Source organism: Nycticebus coucang, chromosome 11 (genome assembly GCF_027406575.1).
Source record: "Nycticebus coucang isolate mNycCou1 chromosome 11, mNycCou1.pri, whole genome shotgun sequence".
NCBI classification, from domain to species: domain Eukaryota; kingdom Metazoa; phylum Chordata; class Mammalia; order Primates; family Lorisidae; genus Nycticebus; species Nycticebus coucang.
Window position 1 is genome coordinate 35,815,715 of NC_069790.1, and position 15,076 is coordinate 35,830,790.

Sequence of the window (15,076 nt, forward strand, 5' to 3'; positions counted from 1 at the left end):
GTCTGCCTTAATATTCTTCTGAAAGAACGAATCCTGTTGACATCTGGATGAGGACTTCTGGCCTCCTTGACAGGGAAAGAACAAATTTCTAATGTTTTAAGACACTACATTTGTGGTAATTTTTTACAGCAGCCCTAGGAAACTAATACAGGGGAAAATAGGGAGTCATTTGCTAATGAGCACAGGGTTATCTTCCTGGGGTGATGGAAATGTTCTGAAATTGTGATGACACAACTGTGTGGATATACTAAAAACCACTCCAAGGTACACTTTAAAGAACTGTATAGTATGTGAATTATATCTCAATAAAGCTGTGATATAAATTTAAAAATACCAACCTAAGTATTCCTGTATGTTTTCTAATTCCTTTTTAATTTAAACATTTTTAGGGTTTAAAACTATTATAACTCTCCAAATAAAGAAAACCATGAAAATTAAGACATTGCTTCACAAATTCTAATAACCATTACCTTGCACATTTAAAATGAAGAAGGAATAGAACCAAGCAGTCTGTTTTAAGTTAAAAAATATTTAATATTATCAGATAAAAACATTGATGGTGACAGCTTTACATGGCTCATTCCATTCATATATGAAAGGGCAAAATATTACGAGGACAGAAATGACTAGGGGGGTTTGTAAAAGATTTATTGACCACATAAAAACAATGAATAGGAAATGACATGTATTTAACTCATATTATTAGAAAACTTTAAGAGACAACTGGGTTAAATATCTCTGGTGTGTTCTAAGGAAAAAAATCATTTATCTTTTTGATCCGTAAGAAATTCAAAGTCAGCACTGATAATTGTGGTACAACAATCACTGCTTTTCTAATAATCTAGAAATTTGTTATAAATAGCTTTATCTTTTGCTAGTTAATCATTCTTATGATTGGATTTTACTTAATGGTGAGGACTGAAGAAGCAGAATCCTTTTTTACCATCAAGTAAAAGAGTAACTTAAGTTAATGATGGGTACTAAGCTGACATTTCATGTCAAAAAGATGGAATATATTTAATGGACTGAATATATTTCATGAGGAGCTAGACAGAGTAAGTCCTCAAATCTGTGTGTGAAGTTTTGTGAGAGACTGTATATACCTTGATTCACTCTGGCTTACTTTTAAAATGGAATACATTTGGCACTAAATGGAACAAATGAAGACAAGCAAAACTATGTGAGACTAAGCCATTCTCTCAGAGTTGCCCATTTTGACTTACAATTCATACTATTTCTTAGTTCTTGATTGAACAGAAACAAACAGACCTAACCACATAGCACTTCTGTGATGTATGAAAATAGAATCTAGAGCTAAGATGAGGCTGTTTCACTGATGAGCCAATCTCCTACTCTGCCAAAAACCATAGTTACAAATGTGAAATTCATTCAAGAAATTCATATTTTCACCGAATGTTTATAATTTTTCAAGTTTTCCTGCTAGCTATATTCTTGGTTACGTGGCCAGCTAAAATACAGTCTTTGAATTAAGTAAGGAAATCCACATAAAAGAAATATTTTATAGGGACCTTACTTCACTTGAAACTTTACCACAAAAACCAAACTCTGTAACCAAATTCTTGGAACAATCATACCCAAACTCTCGGAACAGAGCACTGGTGGCCATATTGTTTTGGGTCTAATGAGTCTTGAAGTCTACTCCTTTTTCATGTTTCAAGGGTTTCTTCATTTGCTCCACAAGTGTCAACAACACAAATCAAACAACTTGTGACTGGAAAAGCACGGACTTTGGAATTGGCGACCCATTTGTCTGTTTCAGTATTATATTCGAGAATGTGTCCTAATCGACCCACACCTTGAAAACCAGCCAAGACGTAAACTATAGAGCCAACTGCTGCACACTTCACTGTTACACCCTTCCATGGCATTGGGGAGACCATCTTCCATTCATTCAATTTGATATCGTAATATTCCACGCTGTCCAGACCACCTTCAAAAGAATAAAACATGAACAACATAAAAAACTATGTGAATAATTCTCTTAACATAGTAATTTTTTTTTTTTTTTGCATTTCTCCAACATTTTATTATAAAAGTTTTCAAATACACAGAAAAGCTATAAACATTTTACAATGGCCAGGCACAGTGACTCACATGTGTAAACTCAGCACTCTAGGAGGCTGGGGTGGGAGGATTGCTTGAGCTCACAAATTTGAGATCAACCTGAGCAAGAGCAAGACTCCTAAAAAATCGCTGGGTATTGTGGCAGGCACCTGTAGTCCCAGCTACTTGGGAGGCTAAGGCAAGAGGCTCGCTTGAGCCCAGAGTTTGAGGTTGCTGTGAGCTATGATGCTAGGCCACTCTACCCAGAGTGACAAAGTGAGATTCTGTCTCAAAAAACAAAAACAAAAGAAAAACAAACAAAAAATATTTTACAATGAATGCTCACATATCTACTACCTAAATTCTTATTCCTTCTTTAACACAATAGAAATTTATTTTACTTTTATTTATTTTTTAAAAAACAGTCTTGCTCTGTTGTCCATACTGGAGTGCAGTGGTATAATCACAGCTCACCACAGTCTTGGACTATGGGCCTCACGTGATCCTCCTGACTCCGGCTTCCAAAGTGCTAGGATTATGGGCATGAGCCACTTGTGCCTGGTCTAGAAATTTAATTTTTAGATATCAATATTTTTTCCCACAAAATTAAAAATATTCTATAAGTCTTTATTCTAGAAAAATCAAAAAGTAAACCAGTGATTTCCCTTTTTATTAACTTTGATTATAATTATTCAGATGCCCTTCCTTTTCCTTCTCTCTTTTATCAGTTTATGGAAAATAGCAATGGATGGGGATAGAGAAGGGACAGAAGTCATTTGTTATACTTAAGTAATGCTAAATGTACTGACTAAAATGAAGCTTGTGGATAATCTCTAGATTCAGTTCAGACTCCCTGTTATTGAACACAATTACTTAAGATTATTTTTATTTATTTTGAGACAAGAGTCTCACTTTGTCACCCTTGGTAGAGTACTCTGGTGTCATAGCTCACAGCAACCTCAAATTCTTGGGCTCCAGTGATTCTCTTGCCTCAGCCTCCGGAGTAGCTGGGACTACAGGCGTCCACCATAACGCCCACCTATTTTTAGAGACAGGGTCTCGCTCTTGCTCAGGCTGGTCTCAAACCCACCTCAGCCTCCCAGACTGCTAGGATTTCAGGTGTGAGCCACTGTGCCCAGCCATTAAGACTGTTTTTAGTACATCATTATTTAAGAAAATAAAAAGGCCAAAGTTAGTCATTTAAAAATAATATTGATGTTTTCATGCAATGTTTAAAAATGTTTAGGAAACTAGGCCATTTAGAACCTGGACACAAAGCCTAAAGCTTGTATTTAAATCATTTTTTTTTTTTTTTTTGTGGAGACAGAGTCTCACTGTACCGCCCTCGGGTAGAGTGCCGTGGCATCACATGGCTCACAGCAACCTCTAACTCTTGGGCTTACGTGATTCTCTTGCCTCAGCCTCCCGAGCAGCTGGGACTACAGGCGCCCGCCACAACGCCCGGCTATTTTTCTGTTGCAGTTTGGCCGGGGCTGGGTCCGAACCCGCCACCCTCGGCATATGGGGCCGGAGCCCTACTCACTGAGCCACAGGCGCCGCCCTGTATTTAAAACATTTTTAAAGGTTTTTAAAAGTTCAAATGTTTGTATTTCTCAATAGTTCTCAAACTGAAGTAATACCATTCCCCAGGGAGCAACCAGGAAGGGATGGGAGCCATTCGAGATTGCCACAATGACTAGTGGCCTCTACTAACATTTCATAAACAGGAATGTTTAATGTCCTGCAGTGTTTCATCAAATATGTTCCTGGAAACTATAAAAATAGGTATAATGTTATACATGGTAAATGCTTGTATCTAGATTTTAAGAAATGATTCAATAATTTAAGGAAGTATCAGCATATTCATCAGGAAAATAGGATAGTGAATTAATATTACGTACCCAAACCATTCTGACCACCCACAGCAAATATCTTGTCTTTCACAAACACTAGCCCATGATTCTTCCTGGCCTCAATCATTGGACACAGCTCAGTCCATCTGAAAAACATCAAAGAAAGGTTTTCATGTATTTGTTCACAGGAAGTAAAAGGACTTTTACAATAATAAGAAAGGGCTATTATCCTAATTAAGTACTTATTTACTACTCACATATGTGTACATACACCCAAAATGTTTGGAAGGCCAGAGAACAAAAAGTTTAATAGTGATTATGGGTAATTTATTTATAGGTTGGGTAAATAGGAATTTTATTCTTTTCACTTCTTTTTCTTTTTAAATTTTCAGATTAATATGAAGGTACAAACGATTAGGTTACAGTGTTTGTGTTTGTTAGTAATGTCTCTTTTTTAGTTGTGTCTCGTACCCAGCAGGGGTGCCACATACCCTTACATTGTGCCCATTAGGTGGAAGCACGCCAATCCCCTTCCCCCACAACTTGAATTGAGTTTTTTTCTTGTGTGGGTGTATATTTGTTCGTTTACTAGCTTCATATTAGTATTGATACACTGGATACTTTCTTTTTACTTCTGATAGGATATAAGAAATGTGGGATGTCTGGAGACTATTAACACATCTTTGGAAAAAACCCATTTCCTGTGGTTTACAGTAGCTTGTAAAATGGCAACAAAAAAGAAGGAGAAAATGATTAATAGAATATAAGGCAATAATTCCATCATGTGGTTTTAATTAATATTTACATATGTGTAAGTAAAACACACTTATAATGGGCATCGGGCAATCAGCAATTTATCTTTAAATTTATACTAAAACTTCATACAGCTCTGATAAAAAAAGAACTGTTATTCTGTCAAGTTCAATAATTTATATTATTTTTCTGCGTTCATAATCACTATTATAAATAACAAAATTGAAAATACAAATGTGGACACAAGTGTTAAAGGATATTAATCCACAGGTAGTGGCACCACAAACATATACATAGATAATGATGTAATGATGTTACTTTTTCTGAGATTAAATCTCATATCTCTTCTTCTACATATGGTCCCGTGTCTGACATTTGTGATCATGAAGGTGGTACTGGCATATAGGCTTGTGTTCTTAATGCTCATATACTACATATATATATGTAAAATTATTACTATTTTGAGACACTGTCTGACTCTGTTGCCCACAGTAGAATGCAATGGGGTCATCTTAGCTCACGGCAACCTCAAACTCCTGGGCTCAAGTGATCCTCTTGCTTCAGCCTCCCTGTTTTGTGCTCACCATAACACCTGGCTAATATTTCTATTTTTAATAGAGACAGGGTCACACTCTTGCTCAGGCTGGTCTCAACCTTTTGATCTCAAGCAATCTGCCCGCCTCGGCCACCCACAGTGCTAGGATTACAGGCATAAGCCACGGCGTCCAACCTGTATCTTTTCTTTTTTATTTATTTATTTTTTTATTAAATCATAGCTGTGTACATTAATGTGGTCATGGGGCACCATACACTAGTTTCATAGACCGTTTGACACATTTTCATCATACTGGTTAACATAGCCTTCCTGGCATTTTCTTAGTTATTGTGTTAAGACATTTACATTCCACATTTACTAATTTTCACATATGCCCTTGTACGTAACTTTATAAAACATAACTAGATCATAACGATAAACTCTGAAGTATTAACAACTCTTTTGTTGCCTTACATTTATGTATTGCTTTTAGTTTTAACAGTGGTTTGGCAGTCGCCGCTCATTTGAGTGCACTCTGCAGGGTGAGGTGGGCAGCGCAGCTCATCCAGGTGAGATGAGTAGCACAGAAGTGGGAGAGCTGGGAAGGCCAGGTCTCCACTGCTTTTCCAGGCCATAGTGAGCTCTACAGCATGAGCTGTCATCGTGCATTGATCACAGTATTTGACTTGGAAAAATTCAATTTACATACCTCTTTTCCATATACTGTCAATGACATAAAGGGAGAGCATGTTTTCATGTATCCTCACATCTACTGGAGCTTTAGAAGTTTCCCAAATTCTCCTTCCTCCTATAATTCACATGCACAGTGTGTACTGGGTTTCTGTTCTCTCCAATGTGAAATACACTTTTTTATTTTTTTCAGTGAGGCTTGTCACTTGAAAACAATCTGAGGTCTAATGTTTCGAAGTTTTTCTTAACATTCTGACTACTCAAACTATGTCGTTTTCCTAGCTTTAATTTCTTTTCCTTGCTTCAGATTTTTCCTCTAAAATGGTCCTATTATGAGTTCCTCCTGCTCCTCTCTTAAAAATTGATATTCTTTCTGACTGTACGTCTGTGCCCACTAATGTGCCTCTCCTCACCCTCCGTCTTTCCCAGCCTCTGGTAACTTCCATTCTCCTCTCTACCTCATGAGATCAGCTTTTTTAGGTGCCACGTGTGAGTGAAAATATGTGATATTTGTTTTTCTGTGGTCCATAGGCTTAATTAAACACTTTCTAGTTATAAAACACTTAAGGAAAATGTCAAAATTGGGAAGAAAATTCTCATGAAAAAACAACTATGTTATAGTGTGCTATAATCATGCCACTGCATTATGGCCTGGGCAACAGAATAAGACCCTTTCTGTAAAAAAAAGCTTAGACAGCTAAATCACATTTTATACAAGAAATCATAATAGTATAATAACTTATTTGAGAGTTGGTTAGCTCATTTCATTTATGAAAACTTTTTGAAAAGAACAGAGAATTCAAATTAAGTTCTGAACTTAACATAAGTTCAAAATATTCAAAATAAATGCTAAATCTTATAAGATTTTAAATATTCCTATAACAGAATATTCACTTAGTTCTAAAAAATACAGAGGTTGCAGAATTCCTTTATACTTTTTCTCTGCTACTATGAACAAAAAAAATATTGATTTCCAATGACACTGCCTACATCTTTAGCTTATATAGCTATAGTTTCCACTTTATGAGTTTTTTTTAGAAATGAAAAAATAATTAGGCAGCAGGATAATCAATCTACAATTTTCCAACAAGTATGCTGTAACACCTTTTGAGCATAGGGTTTAAGTAAGGTACAGGTTCATACACAAGGGAGGACCATTGGTATATACCTCTCCGTCTGTGGTTTGGGACAAGATGGGGGCAGATATATAGATGAGTTGATGTATGATAGGATGCAGACAAGGGATAGCCTCAGATTGCCCTGGCAAGTGCAAAGTACATTTTGAAAAATACTAGGAAGCAGTACATTTGATATCTCAAGAGATTTTGTAGTGTCTACACTTTAGCAAAAGATAAATTTCAAGACAAGTTGCTTTCACTTCTTTTCCTTGCATTGGCAATTAGTTGAGCAAAAAATGAGAAAATAACAATTTTTTTTTTTTTACATTTTTGAGATAGAGTCTCCATCACCCCGGGGTTGAGTGCTGTGGTGTCAGAGCTCACAGCAACCTCAAACTCTTGGACTCAAGTGATCCTCTTGCCTCAGCCTCCTGAGTAGCTGGGACTACAGACACCCACCACAATACCTGGCTAGTTTTTAGTAGAAATGGGGTCTTGCTCTTGCTCAAGAGAGGTCTTGTTCTTGCTCAAATGAGGTCTCCAGCTCCCTGAGCTCAAGAGATCTACTTGCCTTGGTCTCTTAGAGTTGCCTGACCCAGAAAAGAACAATCGTAACAGCCTTTTTGTTTGTATTATGTTTCCTTAAATCCTTTTAAAATAAGTGGCAGGTGCAAATAGATAAGTGTACATTTATATGCATAAATGATCACTTCTAATAATTAAGTGCTTATCTCAAAAAGAAAAAAAGCAGTAGCTGGAGTGGAAGACTTCTATGTTTTGTAGTCTGGCCATATTTCCTAAATATTAGAGCTTAATGCACAAGAGTTTTGGTGTAATTTTTTTGGATTAACATTCAAATTGAACATATTTATCCAATAAATTGTTCTGGTAAAGGACAAACAATAGGCAACCAGGCCATATCATCAAGTGACTTTTCTTATCAAAGTTCTTTGGATATATTTACAAATGGTATGACTGGGATATCATCTATTTTATTTTCTCATTAGCTTTAATATGCATTTAACCTCCTCCCCCCCACCCCCAATTATTCAGTGATTTGGCCTCCCTGAATGGGTTTTCCAAGGACAGAAAAACTCGTTACCCATTTATTTCTTCAGGATTTGGCTGTTTTAGAAGTAGTTGTTTCCTAGTTGTTTTAAGAGTAATTTTATTTAATAAATATGAATCCAAACATACTTCCTAAGTAGTTGGGACTACAGATACTTTAGGAGATAGAAACCTCAAAAGACTTTATACCTAGCTGCATGATTTATTAATGCCATGAACCAATATGTAATATTTCTACTTAAGGGAACATTTACTACTAGTCATAAATTCCCCCTCACCCCCACTGCCGCCCATTTGCTCACCTTGGAGACACAAATATTTCCTGACTTTGATGAATCATATCTCATTCATAGATATCTGCTGCACACGGAGGACCAGAAAGAGAGGGGCTCCCATGGGGCATAGGGTCAAGCCATTTCTTAAGGTATAAAGGAAGGGTACAGATTGTAAGTAGCCACTGACACAAACACATTCAAAAGTTTATGCACATTCTTACTCAAGAACTGCTAATATATTCTTGTTGGGCACAGTGGCTTGTCCTGTAATCCCAGTTACTCTGAAGGCTGAGGCAGAAGGATTGCTTGAGGCAAAGAGGTTGAGATTAGTACAGGCAACCTAGCAAGGCCCCCATCTCTAAAAATTAAAAAAAATTTTTTTGGCTGGGCATGGTGGCAGGTATCTGTAGTCCCAACTACTTAGGAAGCAGAGTCAAGAACTCTTGAGCTCAGGAGATGAAGATGAGAATGAGCTATGACTGTGCTACTTCTGCACTCAGCCTGGGCAACAAAACAAGACTGTCTCAAAACAGACAAACAGGCTTGATGCCTGTAGCACAGTGGTTACAGTGCCGGCCACATACTCCGAGGCTGGCGGGTTCCAACCTGGCCTGGGACAGCTAAAGCAACAATGACAAATGTCTACCGAGGGCGACACAGTGAGGCTGTCTCAAACAAACAAACGACAAACAAAAAACCCCAAACAAATAAGAACTGAATTCTTCTCATGGGCTCTTTCTGACTTTTGATGTCTTCTCTTACTGAGCTCACAGAACATAATTCATGGTGAAGTAAGAGTCTTAAAATGGATACATACGTTTCTGTGGCAGGATCATAAACTTCACAGGAATTAAGTACTCTCCCAGAAACGTTATTCCCTAAACTTCCACCACAAACATAGATCAAGCCATTGGCTTCCACCATCCCGTGGCTGCAGCGCTGAGTTAGCATGCTAGGCTTGGTGTGCCAACTTTCAGTTCTGGTATCGTAGCACTCAAATAAATACAGAGCTGAGTTTCCTGTAAAAGAAAAAGGCCCCATCATGCTTGTGTGTTTGGAGTGAACTGATTGTAGAGCTGAGTCATCAGTTATAGGAAAGAATTTAGGGTTGTAAAGACTTTTTAAAAATAGTAACAAAAGGTAGGAATAGTTTAAAAAGAAGCTAATAAATCAGTACAGACTTTGGAAAACATTCAAAAAGCAGTCTATTGGAAACACTTACTTGTTAGTAATTAAAATTTAGAAAAAGACAATGGATTCATTTCAAAAGAAAAATTAAATAAGAAACAGACTTGAGTGTCATTGCTCAGGCCTGTAATCATAGCACTCTGGGAGGCTGAAGTGAGGCAAAAGGATCCCTTGAGTTCAAGAGTTCCAGACCAGCCTGAGCAAGGGGGAGCCCTGTCTTTACTAAAAAGAGAAAAAATTAGCTGGGTATCCTGGCTGGCATCTGTAGTCCCAGCTACTCTGGAGGCTGAGGCAGGAGGATTGCTTGAACCCAGGAGCTTGAGGTTGCTATAAGCTATGCAGACTACGTGGCACTTTAACCTGGGTAACAGAGTGAGACTGCCTCGAAACAAAAACAAAAACAAACAAACAAAAGAAAAATATGTCTTTTGGCCCAGTCGTGCTTGATGGGAATCACCCAAAGTTCAAATGTTTACAGTTGGTAAATCCATATCTTAAAATATAAAAATTATCTGATAATATCCTAAGGCTTATTTAATATTCTATAATAGCTACTACACCATTAATAAAACTATACTTCCTAACTACTTTCAATGATTGTGTGGGTAAGTCCTGAAGTTATACTGGTTCATTCTTCATCAAGGTATCAACATATGTTTCTGGAGTATTTTGACTAGACATTTTTTTTTTAAACAGGGTCTCACTATGTTGCCTTTGGTAGAGTGCTGTGGTGTCATAGCTCACAGCAACCTCAAACTCTTGGGCTTAAGCGATTCTCTTTGCCTCAGCCTCCCAAGAAGCTGGGACTACAGGCTCTTGCCATAATGCCCGGCTATTTTTTGTTGTTGTTGCAGTTGTCATCGTTGTTAAGCAGCCAGCCTCGGTATATGTGGCCGGTACCCTAACCACTGAGCTATGGGCACTGAGCCTTTTGACTAGACATCTTAAAAGTAAAATATATCTATCATCCACATTGTAGGAGCTCAATAAATAATTTAGAAATGATATTACTAAAGATCAAATGCTCTTTCCCTTTCCAAGAAAGAAGAAATTAGAACTTTATCTCATCCTCATCATTCTGGGCCAAATAATTTAAATACAAAACACCACCATCTTTAAAATTCCTCACTGCTAACAAGGTCTATGAAAAGTAAAGATCAAAGAATAACAAATAGAAGCAGCAATGGTCATGACCAAAAATAACTTGTTTAACTTAAAAATATTTCCAATTTGATAGATTCAGTAGGTGGACACTAGGAAAACAACAGTATAAAGCAGACATTTAAAAAAACTGCTATTTCAATATACAACATAGTAAATGCTGAAGAAATGGAATTATCCATTGCACCAAAGAACAGTTACTTTCTGTTATCTTTAAGATTTATAGGCCCGGCACCTGTGGCTCACGTGGCTAAGCCACCAGCCACATATACCTGAGCTGGTGGGTTCAAATCCAGCCTGGGCCTGCCAAACAATGACAGCTGCAACCAAAAAATAGCCAGTTGTTGTGGCGGGCACCTGTGGTCCCGCCACCTGTGGAGGCAGAGGCAAGAGAATCACTTGAGCCCAGGAGTTTGAGGTTGCTGTGAGCTGTGATGCCACACACTCTACCCATGGCAACAGCTTAAAGTTCTATCTCAAAAAAAAAAAAAAAAAAAGAATTATAATTTGAGGCTGGGCGCCTGTAGCTCAAGTGGCTAAGGCGGCAACCACATACACCAGAGCTGGCGGGTTCGAATCTAGCCTGGGCCTGCTAAACAACGACAACTACAACCAAAAAATAGCTTGGCGTTGTGGTAGGTGCCTGTAGTCCCAGCTACTTGGGAGGCTGAGGCAAGAGAATCGCTTAAGCCCAGGAGTTGGAGGTTGCTGTGAGACATGATGCCATGGCACTCTACCCAGGGTGACAGCTTGAGGCTCTGTCTCAAAAAGAAAAAAAAAAAAAAAAACCCAAAGATTTATAATTTGAAAATATGCTGCATTCTTCACGTTCTGAAAAATTCTTTTCTTTTTCTCCCTCCCTCCCTTCATTTTTTGAGACAGAGTCTCACTTTGTCATCTTTGGTAGAGTATTGTGGCATCTTGCTTAGGTTGGCTTTGAACTCCTGAGCTCAAGCAATTCACCCACCTTAGTTCTCCACAGTGTTAGGATTGTAGGCATGAGCCATAGATGCCGGCCTGAAGAAAGCTTTTAAAGAGGGGAAAAAGTTACTTTTCTTTAAAAGTTACTTTTCTTCAATTATGATTTCCTAATCATAATTCTTCTTACATTTATTTAACACATAGAAGGGGTAAAAACTCAAAGCAGATAAATATGCTGAGCCAAAATAAAACATGTTCTGAGTTAATATTAAACTCATTAAAAAAAAAATCAAAAACACTGTTTGAATTCCATACCTTATGTTTCCTTGGTCTTCCTAGTTTTCTTTATAAGCCCTTTATTTAGCTAAACAAATTACTTCAATTAATATAAAAGCTATTGTATATCTAATCTGCACCTAGAATATTCATTTAGATAAAAGACTTCTGGACTCTTAACAAATTATTCAGTGAAAAGGTTTTTATTTTTTTTGAATAAGGTTTTTATACCTACACTGCCTACACCCTGTTTTGCTAAAATACCACTACCAGTCATTAGATTAAAAACTTAAAGAATAAAGCAAAGGAAAAAGATGATTTTTTTCTGATAAAAACAAAGATGATACAGATTTGAAAAGCTTGAATGTAGTATAGCTTTCTTAAAGGATTTATGAGTAAGCTGAACTCTGAAAATTTTAAAACAAATAATACCATGTACGCCAAACAACTAATCTAGAACTAAAATTCAGATGATGTCAACTAATGGTTCATTGTGATAAAAAAAAAAGATGGGTAATTAACATAATGTAGGAAGCTAAAGTATTTATAAGTTAGATAATGATTATAAAGGAATAAGGTAAAACTTCAGAGAGATGGGGTCTAAAATGTGACAGATGCATTTAAATTTGTCTAGACAAATAATACCAATTGTTTATTTAAATATGAAAGCCCAGACACTTTGCTTTCAAGCTCATTCCTCGAACAGAAATACTGATGAAATCCTTACCTACTTCTGAACCTCCAGAAGTATAAATTTTGCCTTCTGCAGCACAAGCAGCAAGGCTGTCTCTAGGTGTTGGAGGGCCCAGTTTGGAATACCAGCTATCCTTCACTACATTATAGCAGTCCATTCGTTTTATAGGGAAAAGCTGAGAGCCACCCAAAATGTACACTACGTTGTCCCAAAAAACACATGCTGCGTCTCTTCGCTTTTCAAAGGGGCAGCGGATGTCTGTCCAGCTATAGTCCTGTAACAGAAAAGGAAGGGAAACTTTCAGTAAGAAACAAATATAATTGAAAAGGACAAAGCAAAGATGTAATCAAGAAAATACAAAATATAAGAATGTGTTAATTTATTAGAATACACATACAAATGTTTGGCTTGAGACTTTTACCAATTTAATCTTGTGTGATTTCTTCAGGATGTTGGTTAGAGGAGGCAGATACAAAAGGAAGGCACATGACTGCTTTGAGTCTTTTCTGACTCTAAAATAAACTCCAGAACATTTGAATATATTATCACCAAGCTTTTTTCCCTTCTGTAACTGAAGATAAAAATACAAGAAAATTCTAAAATATAATGCTTTATTATTTTTAAAAAGCTTCTTTTCCATACTACCTCTCTAGATTTAACCAGGAAGAAAAAGAACTCTTCAAACATGCCAATATCAAGCACTGAAACTGCAACAACAATAAAAAACTTCCAACAATGACAACAAAAAAAAGTTCTGGATCAGACGGTTTTACACCAGAATTCTATCAAACCTTCAAAAAGCTTGGATTATATTACAGAACCTATTCTAAAATATTGAGCAGGAAGGTACTCTTCTCAACTCCTTCTATGAAGCAATTATCATCCTAATACCAAAACCAGGAAAGGAGCCAACAAAAAAAGAAAACTACAGATCGATTTTATCAATGAATATTGATGTAAATATACTCAATAAAATTCTAGCAAATAGAATATAGCTACACTTTGGAAAAAAAAAATTATATATCATGATCAGGTAGGCTTTTATCCCAGGGAAGCAAGTCTGGTTCAAAATATATAAATCCATAAATGTAATTCACCACATAAATAGAAGCAAAAATGAAGACCATGTGATCCTGTCAATAGATGCAGAAAAAGCATTTGAAAAATTCTGCATCCTTTTCTAGTGAGAACACTTAAGAAAATAGGCATAGATGGCATATTTCTTATACTGATAGAGCCATCATGACAAACCCACAGCCATTATCATAGTGACTGAATAGAGTAAAACGGAAAGCATTTCTACTTAGAACTGGAATCGGACAAGCAAGGATGTCTACTATCACCACTACTACTCAACATAATACTGAAAGTCCCAGCCAATGCAATCAGGCAAGAGACGGATATCAAAGGTATCCAAATGGAGAGAGAGGAAGTTGTACTTTCACTCTTTGCTGATGATACAATCCTATACTTCAAAAACCCCAGGGACTCAACCACAAGACTCTTGGAAGTGATGAAGAAATACAGTAACGTCTCAGGATATAAAATCAATGTTCACAAATCAGTAGCCTTCATATACACAAACAACAGTCAATCTGAGAACCAAACCAAAGACAAAATACCCCAATACCTTTTTTTTTTTGCTACTCTTTAAAGTAATCTGAAATACCTTAGAATATACTTAACAAAAGATGTCAAGGATCTCCACAAAGAGAACTACAAAACCCTGAGAAACAACCCAAGTACCCTTCTACCCATGGATAGATTAATGAACTGTCGTATTCATATACATATATATATATGTGGAATATGGTATGTATATATTATGGAATATATATATGTGTGTGTGTATCTATCTATGAATAGATATTCAGCCATAAGAAAAGATGGGATGAAGATTTTGCATCTTTTGTACTAACATGGATAGATAGAACATTCTCCTTAGTAAATATCTCAAGAATGGAAAAGCAAGCGTCCCATGTACTCAATACTAAATTGAAATTAGTAGATTAACAACTACAAGTCCTCATGAGAGAAAAACACAAATTCAAGTAGGAAGGAGGGGAGAAAAGAGAGGGGTCAATAAGCTCCCACCTCTTGGGTGAAGAACACAACTACAATGCAGACACCACCTAACAAATGGAAATAATGTAACCCAATCATAAGTACTCTTATATTAATCCCTTTTCAAATGTAAGTACCTCCATCCATTCCCTGACAAATATACAGGATGATATAAAAAAATTAATGGATAACGTACATCTTAAAATGCCAATTTCCTACTAAGCCAGAAGATATTTTGTGGAATTCTATGAGATATTTCTCTCTCATAGAAGAGATAGAAAATTCAGTGACGTCAATGTAGTCAGCTGTACTCTTAAAACTGCGATCTTATGAGATAGAGTAATCTGTTCTGAGAAGTGTGGATATTCCCCTTTTTTCCCCAATGATTAGAAACAAGCACCTATAAATACCTCACA

The 15,076-nt window shown here is 36.7% G+C and overlaps 1 protein-coding gene across 3 annotated transcripts in view; it reads right to left on the reverse strand.

Annotated features, from left to right (window-relative positions):
* Nucleotides 1-509: 509 nt before the first annotated feature.
* Nucleotides 510-15,076, reverse strand: part of KLHL7 (kelch like family member 7) — a 65,561-nt gene continuing 50,994 nt past the window's right edge. For all 3 annotated transcript variants that reach the window (XM_053609537.1, XM_053609539.1, XM_053609540.1), the window contains exons 8-11: nt 12,630-12,870; nt 9,174-9,375; nt 3,966-4,063; nt 510-1,951 (exon numbers count right to left, since the gene is read on the reverse strand). In XM_053609537.1, coding sequence (XP_053465512.1) covers nt 1,668-1,951; nt 3,966-4,063; nt 9,174-9,375; nt 12,630-12,870 — 825 coding nt within the window. In that variant the 3' untranslated portion in view covers nt 510-1,667. The remainder of the gene's footprint in view (nt 1,952-3,965; nt 4,064-9,173; nt 9,376-12,629; nt 12,871-15,076) is intronic.